This window comes from Ictalurus furcatus, chromosome 15, assembly GCF_023375685.1.
Source record: "Ictalurus furcatus strain D&B chromosome 15, Billie_1.0, whole genome shotgun sequence".
Taxonomy (NCBI): Eukaryota; Metazoa; Chordata; class Actinopteri; order Siluriformes; family Ictaluridae; genus Ictalurus; species Ictalurus furcatus.
The window spans coordinates 10026844-10041376 of record NC_071269.1 but is presented as its reverse complement, the minus strand read 5'-3'; the positions used below and the strand labels follow the sequence as shown (position 1 = coordinate 10041376).

General features: G+C 39.1%; 1 protein-coding gene across 2 annotated transcripts; it reads right to left on the bottom strand.

Moving 5' to 3' along the window:
* Positions 1-950: 950 nt before the first annotated feature.
* lmod3 (leiomodin 3 (fetal)) lies at positions 951-9283 on the bottom strand. 2 transcript variants are annotated; one of them, XR_008387963.1, is made up of 5 exons: positions 8891-9283; positions 8353-8630; positions 6604-8127; positions 2582-2698; positions 951-1127 (listed from the first exon to the last, which is right to left on the bottom strand). XR_008387963.1 is itself a non-coding variant. In XM_053643891.1 (4 exons), exons 1-4 carry the CDS (start codon positions 9069-9071, stop codon positions 2651-2653), a joined length of 2031 nt encoding a protein of 676 aa, XP_053499866.1. In that variant the 5' UTR covers positions 9072-9283; the 3' UTR covers positions 1765-2650. The 2 variants fall into 2 exon arrangements, 1 of the variants encoding a protein (XP_053499866.1); XM_053643891.1 differs by lacking the exon at positions 951-1127 and having other exon boundaries at positions 1765-2698.
* Positions 9284-14533: the final 5250 nt, after the last annotated feature.

Genomic DNA, 14533 nt, shown 5'->3' with positions numbered 1-14533 from the left:
TATCATGCGACGCGCTTAATTGCACGTCACCTGATCATGGCAGGCCTATAAGTAGAGGCATGATTTTACACAAGCTTCAGATACCGGTCATGCATGCAAGGGCGCTCCCATACTGTTATGCTAAATGCAACGTCTCGTTCCCTTCTCAGGGAACAGGGTTACCTGCGTAACCCTGACGTTCATTTGAAGATGAAATTAGTCAGGTGTTTTCAATCAATAGGATGACAATTGGGTGAGTGAGCGCCCTGTTTTATTTAAAGAACAGGGATCTATCAAAGTCTGATTTTCACAATACATTTGTGGCTGTGTATCATTACATGAACAAAGGAGATTTCTGAGAACCTCAGAAAAAGAGTTGTTGATGCTCATCAGGCTGGAAAAGGTTACAAAACCATCTCTAAAGAGTTTGGACTCCACCAATGCACAGTCAGACAGATGTAAGATGTGTAATAGTTGACGAGGTCACAAAGAATCTCTCACAAGAATCTCTCACATTGTTAATATTCATGAGTCCACCATCAGGAGAACACTGAATAACTATGGTGTGCATGGAAGGTTTGGAAGGAGAAAACCACTGGTCTCCAAAAAGATAATTGCTGCCTGACTGCAGTTTGCTAAAGATCACAAGGACAAGCCAAATGTCTGTTGAAAAAAAATTGTGGACATAAGAGACCAAAATATAATTTTTGGTTTAAATGAGAAATGTTGTTTGGAAAAAAGGAAACACTGTATTCCAGCATAAGAACCTTATCCCATCTGTGAAATATGATGGTGTTAGTATCATTGTTTGGGCCTGTTTTGCTGCATCTGGTCCAGGATGAATTGATGGAACAATTAATTAATTCCAATGAAGACCAGTGAATTCTAAAGGAAAATGCCAGTACTATAAAACTATGAAAATCTATGCATTGTTATGTAATAGCATTTATTACACTGATTATTATAAAAAGGTTTTTTTTTTATGAATGCATTCCATTGTTCAGTCACATTTTATTGGATATCAGCTGCTGTCATGAGAAACATCATTAGCCAATTGGATGATGCATTTTCTGTTTAAAAGCGATTAGCCAGATATCTGCACTAAATATGGAGCACAGAGGTATGGAGGTGAGAGCCAGTGAAGCAGCCTGCTGAAAAAGAAAAGTAGATCAGTATTCATAATATAAGGTACAATTTCCCCCTATTATTAATGTAATAATTTTAATCATAAAGTATTTTATTATAACATTATTAGTATTCAAAGATTGTTTACAGTAGATTGTGCTGTAGATAGCAATATTATTTTTAGTAAGATGTCTTGATATCCATGATACAACATTTTTTAAATCTTGAACTGTCTTGCCCTGGTGGGAGTGCCAATTAATATGTGAAGTCATGTAATCAGGGAGTGTGCCATAATTCCAAAGTACAGCATTGAACGTGTCATAAACATCACAGATATATAAAGGGATAGGGCACAGACAAGTACACATGCATAAAGTAAGTCATTGTCATAGTGCTCCCAACTTACAACAGAAAGTGAGGCTAAAAAAACAAATCTTTTTAATATGTCTCTCACAGGGTGAGTAAGTGTCATACGATAGCACATATAGTCAGAATGATGTCAATATCAATTTCAATGATATTAAATTGGGAAGACAATGTTGAAATCTGGAGCAGTATTGCCATGGTGAGGAGATTAATTAAAATATCAGGCAGTGCAAAAAGGAAGTGTGGCATAATTCCACTGTACATAATGCAACATCACTCAAAGTTTATGTGTATGTTCAGTGTTCTGGCATAATAACATCCACATGCTAATACTGGCTGTTGTAATAGACAATGCTGTGCCCTTGGTGCTTGGGCCCATCAATCACTGCTTGCAACTATATATATTGTCTTTGATTGAATCTGTTGAACAAATGAGGAGTGTCACAAGAATTTGGCCCAGAAGAAGGTAGCAGTTCTGCCTAACTAGATGTTACATAGATAAAACAGCAAAGTGGAAACATTTGTGTATATTAAAATGTTATCTTCCTTCATGTGACTATAAATATAAATTTGCCACAGTGCAAAGGCAAAGCGTAAAAAAAATATTGGGAGCCCTAGACCAATTTTTAAATCTACTGAGGTATATTTGAAATCTGTTTTCTTCTGTGCCTGATTCTAAATACAGCATGAGATTCATAAATATTTGGGTAAACAAAAATGGAAATACTTTGTTCCCAGGTTCACACCTGCCCATGAAACTGCTTATCAGTCAATTGTGTAATTACTTTTGATCCTATGAAAATTGAAAATGGAAGAAGTCTTCAAAAAAATTACTGTATTTCCTAAAGAGTTAATGAAACCTTTTTAATTAAAGCTGAAAGTCTACACTTCAATCGCCTCTTGATAGCTTCATTTCAAATCCATTGTGGTAGTGTACAGAGGCAAAATTACAAAATTGTGTCACTGTCCACATACTTATGGACCTGACTGTATGTATATATACCAGTGGATTTCATGCAGCTATCATAAAATTAACTACCGGCTCATAGAGAAGCCACACTCTGATCAAAACAGCATTAAATGAAAAATGATGGCAGCGTATGGCTCGTACAGCAGTATCTGATTAGGCCCACATTGGCTACAGGTACAGGTGAGCAGTCTGTCAAAAAGCATGTTGTCATCATAAGAGACTGGTTTCCCTGGATTCCAGAACTTTGGGAAGAGGCACCTGTGGATTAGAAAGTGGATTTTTCTTCAGTATGATGCATAAATCAGATCAGGTATTTTTGCACAAAGCCCAAATTCACTAAACTAAAATAAGAATTTAACTGGATAACTTCAGAACATTAACCTTGATCTTTACCTATTTATTGTTATTTAATATTTTACTGCTATCTCCTATGTAGATACAGTGGTGCTAAAAAGTTTGTGAACCCTTTTAGAACTTTCTATATTTCTGCATAAATATGACCTAAAACCTCATCAGATTTACCAGAAGTCCTAAAAGTAGAGAAAGGGAACCCAATTAAACAAGGAGAAAAAATATTATACTTGGTCATTTATTTATTGTGGAAAATCATCCAAAATTACATATGTATTATGTGAACCTTTCTTTCAGTATCTGATGTGATCCCCTTGTGCAACAACAACTGCAACTAAACGTTTCTGGTAACTGGTGATCAGTCCTGCACATTGGCTTGGAGGAATTTTAGCCCATTCCTCAGTACAGAGCAGCTTCAAGTCTGGGATATTGGTGGGTTTCCTCACATGAAAAGGTCCTTCAGGTCCTTCCACAACATTTTCATTGGATTAAGGTCAGGACTTTGACTTGGCCTTCCAAAACATTAACTTTATTCTTCTTTAGCCATTCTTTGGTAGACGACTTTTGTGCTTAGGGTCAATGTCTTGCTGCATGGCCCACTTTCTCTTGAGATTCACTTCATGGACAGATGTCCTGACATTTTGCTTTAGGATTTGCTGGTATACTTCAGAATTCATTGTTCAATCAATGATGACAAGCTGTCCTGGCCCAGATGCAGCAAAATAAACCCAAACAATGTGAGAGTGGACTTTAGTTGCTTAGAAGTTACTTCTAGGGAGGGTAACAATGGTTTTGAATTTCCTCCATTTAAACACATTTGGTCTGACTGTGGATTGGTGGAGTCCAAACTCTTTAGAGATGGCTTAGTAATTTTTTCCAGCATGATGAGGATCAACAACTCTTTCTGAGGCTCTCAGAAATCTCCTTTGTCCGTGCTGTGATACATTTCCACAAACATGTGTTGTGACGTTTGATAGATCCCCGTTCTTTGCATAAAACAGGGTGCTAATTCCCACCTCATTCTCATCTCATTGATTGAAAACAAATTACTCTAATTTCACCTTCAAATGAACAGTTAATCCTAAAGGTTCACATACTTTTGCCACTCACAGATATGTAATATTGCATAATTTTCCTCAATAAATAAATAACCTAGTATAATATTTTTGTCTCATTTATTTAATTGGGTTATCATTGTCTACTTTTAGGACTTTTGTGAAAATCTGATGTTGTTTTAGGTCATATTTACGCAGATATATAGAAAATTTTAAAGGGTTCACAAACTTTCAAGCACCCCGGTACATGCCAATCAATCCAGGTGGGGTGGAGCTTAATTTACTTAAACAGCTTTACCTCATGATTGGTTGTACAGATTAAAAAAACATGGCCACTATCAGGCAATCAGATTTCAGCAGGAATTTGACAGTGTTAACACTGACCTGTTGTCCTGAAACTTGAATGGTAGGTTTGGGTAAGGAAACATTACTATCTGATGCAATCTTACTCAAATTGGCCACTGGGAGGTGCTTTTCATATTTGTGCACAAAAAAAAGCATATATCTTAAAAAATAAAGTGTACAGTGAAAATTCTTTGTAGATTACTTCTGTTGCCCAAACTCTAAAAAGTGCCCTTTGGACAATTCATCTCTGCCTACATTTGTGATCATATCATACATAATATCATACATAATAAGCTAAACCTACTTTAGCACACTGGTCTGGGGAATTTTGGCAATTCTTCACCAGTACATGGCTGCTTTCAACTAAATGGTTTTCAGCAACATTTTATAGAATTTCAAACATTTCATACTTAAGTTTTTTGAGCAATCCTCACAAACTTGAAAATTATGTTAATCTATGAAATCTTTATTGTTTTATGTAACTTGGCAAGATAACTTGGCAATGTGGCACTGTCCACTGGGGCAATATTTGCTGAAGGTGCCTGGACCCTGATAATCACTGATTGCTATAAGTATTGTTTGAATATAAACAATTTGTTTTTTGATTATCTTTTCAACAATTCAAAAAGATGATTTTTTCTTAGTATTTCAGACACTTAAAACTTAAACCATGCAAATGCAACTCCTCCTTCCATTATTATGGTGTATTAATTTTGTACAGTATCTCACACACGTGAGTACACCCCTCACATTTTTGTAAATATTTGATTATATCTTTTCACGTGACAACACTGAAGAAATGACACTTTGCTACAATGTAAAGTAGTGAGTGTACAGCTTGTGTAACAGTGTAAACTTGCTGTCCCCTCAAAATAATTCAACACACAGCCATTAATGTCTAAACCGCTGGCAACAAAAGTGAGTACACCCCTAAGTGAAAATGTCCAAATTGGGCCTAAAGTGTCAATATTTTGTGTGGCCACCATTATTTTCCAGCACTGCCTTAATACTCTTGGGCATGGAGTTCACCAGAGCTTCACAGGTTGCCACTGGAGTCCTCTTCCACTCCTCAATGATGACATCAAGGAGCTGGTGGATGTTAGAGACCTTGTGCTCCTCCACCTTCCATTTGAGGATGCCCCACAGATGCTCAATAGGGTTTAGATCTGGAGACATGCTTGGCCAGTCCATCACCTTCACCCTCAGCTTCTTTAGAAAGGCAATGGTCGCCTTGGAGGTGTGTTTGGGATCGTTATCATGCTGGAATAATGCATACTGATCACGCTCTGCTTCAGTATGTCACAGTACATGTTGGCATTCATGGTTCCCTCAATGAACTGTAGCTCCCCATTGCCGGCAGCACTCATGCAGCCCCAGACCATGACACTCCCACCACCATGCTTGACTGTAGGCAAGACACACTTGTCTTTGTACTCCTCACCTGGTTGCCGCCACACACGCTTGACACTATCTGAACCAAATAAGTTTATCTTGGTCTCATCAGACCACAGGAAATGGTTCCAGTAATCCATGTCCTTAGTCTGTTTGTCTTCAGCAAACTGTTTGAGGGCTTTCTTGTTGAGCATGTTTAGAAGAGGCTTCCTTCTGGAACGACAGCCATGCAGACCAATTTGATGCAGTGTGCAGCGTATGGTCTGAGCACTGACAGGCTGACCCCCACCCCTTCAACCTCTGCAGCAATGCTGGCAGCACTCATATGTCTATTTCCCAAAGACAACCTCTGGATATGACGCTGAGCACATGCACTCAACTTCTTTGGTCGACCATGGCGAGGCCTGTTCTGAGTGGAACCTGTCCTGTTAAACTGCTGTATGGTCTTGGCCACCGTCCTGCAGCTCAGTGTCAGGGTCTTGGCAATCTTCTTATAACCTAGGCCATCTTTATGTAGAGCAACAATTCTTTTTTTCAGACCCTCAGAGAGTTCTTTGCCACGTGGTGCCATGGTGAACTTCCAGTGACCAGTATGAGGGAGTGTGAGAGCGATGACACCAAATTTAACACACCTGCTCCCCACTCACACCTGAGACCTTGTAACACTAACAAATCACATGACACCGGGGAGGGAAAATGCCTAATTGGGCCCAATTTGGACATTTTCACTTAGGGGTGTACTCACTTTTGTTGCCAGCGTTTTAGACATTAATGGCTGTGTGTTGAGTTATTTTGAGAGGACAGCAAATTTACACTGTTACACAAGCTGTAAACTCACTACTTTACATTGTAGCAAAGTGTCATTTCTTCAGTGTTGTCACATTAAAAGATATAATCAAATATTTACAAAAATGTGAGGGGTGTACTCACTTTTGTGAGATACTGTATCTAGGCTCTTTCAAATGTATAGGTTGTTCTCCTAATTTGAGTCCTAATTTGAGAATCCTTAACTGCACTTACCGCTTTTAGATAAGCCACATTGCTCTGTCTAATTTCATTGAGGAGTAAGTCACGTGGTGTTAGTTCCTCTTTTGGTGGCTGCCTTCTTCGAGGAACTGGTTTCAGTGCCTTTATCACATCTTTCAGGTTGGCCCTGTCATCCAGAGAGCCTTCACTTGCTGTGTTTGTCTGCTTGAAAGTGCTCCGTAACTGAATATTAGCCCTTCCATCTCTTTTCTCTTCTTTTTTAGTTAAATCCAGGAGTGGGTCACGACGTTTTGGAGTCTTCTTAAGCTTCACATCTTTTAACATATTGCGAGAGTCTGAGTCTGAACTGCGTGGATGTTGTCGAGTAGGGTGGTGTGTCTTTTGTAGCTTGTGACATGGTGTTGATTCCATAGAGGGTTCTGGAGGGCTTTGTGAAAGAAGCTGAGGACCCTGAGCAGCACAGATAAGTTCCATTCCAGGAATATATTCTCCTAACATCTCCAGCAGACCAGGTGGGAAGTTCAGGTGGCTCTCATACACCTCCATGATCTGACGTTGCTCTTTTATCTGCTGAAGCCTCTGCTCTTCCTTCCTTTGTTGTCGCTGCCGGTCAAGGTTCCTAGTGAGCAAGTTAGTCACCACCATCCTGGGCCCAGGAAGCTCAAAATGGTAGCCAACCTTAAGCAGGGTGTTGTTGGCTTTCAGGAGACGTGCCACTTCCATCTCTGCATGATGGCCCAGCATGTGCCTCTGATTGTGGAACCGGAGTTCTGTCAAAGTCTCATTGAACTGTAGACAGCGCATGATCGCAATGATACCTTTTCCAGTAATGAAGTTGGATTCAATGTTCAGTGTGGTGATGCTCCTGTTCTCTCGCAGCATGTTGGCCAATGAAAAAGCCACATTTTCATCTGCACCTGTGTTTGCAATGCTGAAGATCTTCACATGCTTGTTCTTCTTCAGGGCCTCAATGTAGTCTAAGAGCATTTCTTTAGGAATGTTCTCAATATTGTTTAGGTTGATCTCAGTGATATAGGAGTTATGATTGCGGATTTTGTCCAGAGTGCTTTCCAGATTGGTATCATTCCCAGATGGCCTTGCAGTTTTTTTAATCAAACCATCACCATGTGCAAGCTTTGGGATCTTCAATTTGGATATGACTCTCTCTTCTTTCTTAGGAACCCAGTTCTCATAGGCTGAGGGAACAGGTTTACATTGAATCTGATCTGTTTGCTTCATTTTAGCCACTTTTGATTCGTCCTCATTCAATTCAGCTCTTTGAGTTTCTCTCTCTTTTTGTGAGTCAGAGAAATTTGGAGCTGGCTGAGAGTTGGCAAACATAATGATGCTACTCTCTTGAGTTTCTGTTTTAATTGGCTGTTTCTTTTGATCATTCTCACCAACTTCTACATCGACAACTTTGTCTTTTACCTCTTCGATCACTTCCTCAATCACCTCTTTACAGTCCCCTATCTCAGCATCTTTTCCAATTTCCTCATACACAATATTTTTATTATCTTCTTTCACTATATTCTTCAGCTCTTCTGCCCTTTTTTTCTGATGGTGACAAAAATATGTAAAAGCATACTATCAGCCATGTATGATATAATGTATGGATAATATTGATCAAAGTAACAATATTGAATATAGTAAAATAAAGATTATAGTATAGAGTATAGTAGAATAATATAGAATATAGTTTTGTTTTTTAAATAGTAAAAACTGAATGCAGAATGTTCAAACTCATACTTTTAGATTTGCCTGAGAAATTTGCTGTCTTACCTGACTGGGGAGCAGGGTGGTAGGTATTCTTTCTTCTTCCAGCAAACGTTTAGATTCTCTCTCCCAGTACAGGTAGTCCACTAGTGATCTATGGTCAAATGAACCTGTTGGGGGTTTATCAGTTTGGTCCTTCTGTCGCATCCCTACTGGCACTCTCTCATCAGGAGCAATTACCTCCATTTCATTCTGGAGCTGTTTGAGCTCTTCAGCAGTGAGACCTGCCAAAATCACATCTTCATCAATGTTTTCCTGATCCTCAGATTCCCATTCTTTGTCCCCTGAAATTAGCAGAAAATATAAATGGCAAAAAGAGAACTATACAGTTAATGTAACTTGATCTATACCATTTGTGGTGTACATTTTTAGACAATTAACAATTTAAATCTCATTGATCATAAAATACAGAACACTAATTATCATACAGCATAAACACATTTAGTGTGTAGGGAGCAAATATTATAGCCTCTGGTACAGCCTGTGGAAAAACAGGTAGAAAATGAGAAGCAACAATGGTATGTGACAGCAAAAAATAGAAAACCTTCAGTCGTTGCTTCAATAGATGCGTTATTCTGTCTCATTCCCACTGGTATTGTTTTATCAGGGGCAATATCATCCATCTCGTTCTGGAGCTGCTGGAGCTCTTCAGCTGAAAGACCTTCAAGAATTTTGTCTTCATCAATTTCCTCCATGTAGGGTTCCTGGTCACAGTACTTGGACATATTCACACTGGAGTGGCTTCAGTTAAGAAACCACAAGCTCAACCAAAGGCAGAATCACAAGCTGCTGTGAAGAGAATGTCAGCCTGAACTTCAGCTGGGTGCGAGAATCCCTCAGTGCCTTATCAGAGTCTAAATATATCGCTGTTTCAAAGAGGGGTGGGTATTTATAATACACCAACATATTCTTTTTTCAGCCACTTGAGTCAGCTGAGTGGTTCAGTAGTACTCCAGTGTGGCAGGTGACTGAAGGGGGATGGGGGGTGGGTTGGAGGACTTGGAGAAAGACAGAAGCAGGTGGAAATGCCAGTCAAATATCTTCCATTGGCTTAGTCCTGAACCATAAACATTTTCTGTGCTGCCATCTTTCATATTTATTAGGGCCGGTTTTGTGTAATGTTGAAGTGCCCATGAACTGGCCTTCTGTAACCTAAGAGCATTTCTTTAGGAAACTTTTCAGTGTGTTTATGTTGATAGAGGAGTTATGATAGCAGATTTTGTCAAAAGTGCTTTTCAGAATGGCATCAATCCCAGATGGCCTTGTAGTTGTTTTTTTTTTTAATCAAACCATCACCATGTGCAAGCTTTGTGATTTTCAAGTTGGATATGACTCTCTTCTTTCTTAGGAACCAAGTTCTCATAGGCTGAGGGAACAGGCTCACACTGAATCTGATCTGAATGTAATGTTGAAGTGCTCATGGGTTGGCTTCTGTAGTAATCAAAATACACTTGACTCTTAAAAAAAAGTTTTATATGAAGGGATTTAGGACAATTTTTCATTTTTGGACCATGGTCCCCTGTCCCATAGCTTTGAGGTAAAGCTGAACATTACAATGTGTTTTTGCAAGGTCTGCATGAATGAATCAGACGAGACATGATGTTTTGTTTTCAAACAAAGAATTTTGGCTAATTTGCCAGAATTACATGTGGAATGTGTTGTCATCAAGACATTTAATGGAATTTACCAATATCTGAGACGAGACTTGTAAAGACTACGTAGAAATACAGTACTGTTTCTAGAATGATGTAGCAGTACAATTGGGGTCAGCAAACCAGTTACTTGTAGTTTTGGCACTGTGGGCAAAGTCCTGCTGGAAAAGGAAATCATCATCTCCATAAAGCTTGTCAGCAGATCAAAATCTCCTGGTTGATGACTGCATTGACTCTCGACTTGAGAACACACAGTGGACCAACACTAGCAGATGACATGGCATCCAAAATTATCACTGACAATGGAAATTTCACACTAGACTTCAAGCAACTTGGATTCTGTACCTCTCCACTCTTCCTCCAGACTCTGGGACCTTGATTTCCAAATGAAATGCAAAATATACTTTCATCTTCACCATGATTGTGGTTGTGTGTACTGAACCAGACTGAGAGATTAAAGGTTCAGGAAACATTTGCAGGTGTTTTGTATTATAAAATTCTGTATTATAAATTCTTTATTGTCATATTTTGAGATAGTTTTTGATTTCCATGAGCTGTAAGCAGTAATCATCAAGACTAAAACAAAAAAAGGCTTTATATAGTTCACTTTATATGTAATGCATATGAATTTATGAAAGTTCCACTTTTTGAATTAAATTATGGAAAACTTTTCCACTAATATATGTGTGTGTGTGTGTGTGTGTTTGTATACTCAGCAAAAAATAAACATATCTTTTTCAGTAGACTGTATTTTAAAGATAGTTTTGTAAAATCCAAATAAGCTTTGCAGATCTTTATCGGAAAGGGTTTAAATGTTGTTTTTCATGCTTGTTCAATGAACCGTAAACAATTATTGCACATGCACCTGTGGAACAGTCCTTAAGACACTAACAGTTTACAGGCGGTAGGCAATTAAGGTCACAATTACAATAACTTAGGACACTAAGAAGACCTTTCTACTGACTCTGAAAAACACCAGAAGAAAGATGCCTAGGGTGCCTGCTCACCTGTGTGAACATGCCATAGGCCTGCTGCAGGGTGGCATGAGTACTGCAGATGTGGCCTGAGCAATAAACTGCAATGTCTGTAATGTAAGCCCAAGACAGTGCTACAGGGAGACAGGAAGGATAGCTGATCGTCCTTGGAGTGGCAAACCACATTTAACCATGTGTCCCCCAGACGTGATCGAGAACTTGCAAATGTCTTGGTGGAAGAGTGGGGTAACATCTCCTCCTCAAGAACTGACAAATCTGGTGCAGTCCATGAGGATGAGATGCACTGTAGTACTTAAAGCAGCTGGTGGCCACACCAGATACTGACTGTTATTGTTATTGATATTGATCCCCCTTTGTTCAGGGACTCATTATTCCATTTCTGTCCGTCAACTGTCTGTGAAACAGTTCACTTGTTCAGGTTATGTCGAAGTTGTTGAATCTATTTATGTTAGTACAAATATTTACACATGTTCAGAAATTTACTGGAAATTAAAGCAGTTGAATGTGAGAGGACATTTCTTTTTTGCTGAGTATATATATATATATATATATATATATATGTGTGTGTGTGGAGAGAGAGAGGAAGAGAGAGAAAGAACACTGTACAGTGTTGTGAAAAAAGTATTTGCCTCATTTCTTCTGTTTTTGTGTATATCTCATACTAAATTGTTTCAGAAATTAAAACAAAATCTAAGATAAAAGAACGGCAACCTAAGTAAACACAAAATGCAGTTTTTAAATGATAGTGATATTTTTTGAAGCAAAAAAAGTTATCCAATACCAACTGGGCCTGCTTGAAAATATATTTTGCACCCATACTTACTAATTCCCCAAATCTATGAAACTACATTCAAAATGGGGTTCAGCTGGACTAGACATAACCAGGCCTGATTACTGCAAACCCTGTTCAATCAAATCAACACTTAAATAGACCTTTTTCAAAAGCAAGAAGTTGGTTAAAAGGTCTTACCCAGCAACACACTATGCCAAAATTTTAAGAAATTCCAGAAATAATGAGGAAGAAATTGACTGAATTATATCAGTCTGGGAAGGGTTACAAAGCTATTTCAAAGGCTCTTGGACTTCATATGACCACAGTGAGAGCCATTATCTCTAAATAGAAAAAACTGGCACAGTAGTGAACCTTCCCTGAAGTGGCCAACCTTCCAAAATTCCTCCCAGAGCACAGAAACTACTCATCCAGCAAGTCACAAAAGAGCCAAGACCAACACAAAAGGAACTACAGGCCTCTCTTTCACCAATAAAGGTCACTTTTCATGACTCTACTTATTCAAATTCAAGTTAACTTTATTGTAATTCATCTACATACAAAGTATACAGCTGAACGAAATATAATTTCTCTCGGACCTAGGTGCAAACAAACAAAAACAAAGCAAGAAACAGTGTAATGTAACACAGAAAAACAAAGAAAGAAACAGTACAATGTAACAAGACAACATATAACAAGACACAAAGGCACAATAGTACTACAAGGCATTTAAGATGCTGTGTGCACACCGAATGTAAACATTCATTTGCATGAATTTAGATATTTAAGCAGATAAGAGCATCTGGAGTGAATCTATCTCTTTTGTTTTTTCTACATTAAGAGACAGGTTGTTTTCACTGCACCATCTCACCAGTTGCTCCACTTCCTCTCTGTATGATGTTTCATCATTTTCGCTGATAAGGCCCACGACTGTCATTTCATCAGCGAACATGATGAGCAGCGTGAACAGCAATGGGCTGAATATGCAGCCCTTGGGGGCACCCATGCTCAGCATGATGGTGCAAGATGTGCTGCTGCCGATGCATACTGTCTGTGGTCTCTCTGTCGGAAAATTGAGAATTCAATTACAGAGGGAGGTGTCAAGGCCCAGGAGGAGGAGTTTCTTAACCAGCTGCTGGGGGATGATTGTGTTGAATGCTGAACTGAAGTCAATGAACAGCATTCAAACATAAGTGCCCTTAGTGTCCAGGTGTGGTAGGGCTGAGTGCAATTAGTGTGAGATGGCATCGTTGGTGGAGTGGCTGGGGCAGTAGGTAAAGTGGAGTGGGTCCAGTGAAGCAGGGAGGGTGGGTTTGATGCATCTCATGACTAGTTGTTCCAAGCACTTCATCATAATAGAAGTCAGTGCCACAGGGTGATAATCATTTAGACATGTCACCATTGATTCTTTGGCACTGGGATGATGGTGTGTTTTTTTTTTGAAAAGCTTATGGGGACTACAGCTTGACTCAGGGAGATGTTGAAAATGTCTGCGAGGATGTCTGCCAACTGATTAGCACAGTGGTATGTTGTCTGGACCTGCAGCTTTGTGTGGGTTAACTCTGGACAGGATCCTCCTCACGTCAACTGAGTCCAGACAGAGTACATGCTCCTCAGGGGAGTGGGAAATCTTACATGGTTTGTCATTTAGAGCTCAAACTGTGCATAGAAGTTGTTAAGCGTGTCAGGGAGGTGTGTGTCACTAACATTGGCCTGTGGTGTGATACTTTTTCACAGCACTGTATTAACAATGTACAATATTAAACTTATATTAATAGCAATTTAATCCAATTTAATAGGAACACCTGTACAACTGCTTGTTTATGCAATTATCCAATCAGCCAATCATGTGGCAGCAACACAAAGCAGAAAATCATGTAGATTCAGAACAGTCCTTAAGAAACTAACAGTTTACAGGCGGTAGGCAATTAAGGTCACAATTACAATAACTTAGGACACTAAAAAGACCTTTCTACTGACTCTGAAAAACACCAGAAGAAAGATGCCTAGGGTGCCTGCTCACCTGTGTGAACATGCTATAGGCCTGCTGCAGGGTGGCATGAGTACTGCAGATGTGGCCTGAGCAATAAACTGCAATGTCCATAATGTAAGCCTAAGACAGTGCTACAGGAAGGATAGCTGATTGTCCTTGGAGCGGCAAACCACATGTAACCATGTGTCCCCCAGACGTGATCGAGAACTTGCAAATGTCTTGGTGGAAGAGTGGGGTAACATCTCCTCAAGAACTGACAAATCTGGTGCAGTCCATGAGGATGAGATGCACTGTAGTACTTAAAGCAGCTGGTGGCCACACCAGATACTGACTGTTATTGTTATTGATATTGATCCCCCTTTGTTCAGGGACTCATCATTCCATTTCTGTCAGTCAACTGTCTGTGAAACAGTTCACTTGTTCAGGTTATGTCTAAGTTGTTGAATCTTTTTATGTTAATACAAATATTAACACATGTTCAGAAATTTACTGGAAATTAAAGCAGTTGAATGTGAGAGGACATTTCTTTAAAATTTATATATATATATATTTATATCTCACACCCCCTAATGAGCCACAGAATTATGGTTTGAAACACTGCCTTTCACTTTTGAACTGAAAGGTTCAGAATGAGAGGCAATGTCAGTTCCAGTTAAGGAATATCTTAAGGGTACAGCTTACAGAGATATTCTAGACAATTGTTTCCTTCAAACTTTGTGGCAACAGGTTGGGAAAATTGTCTACACCAATATTTTAGAGCCGAAATGCCGACTTTCAG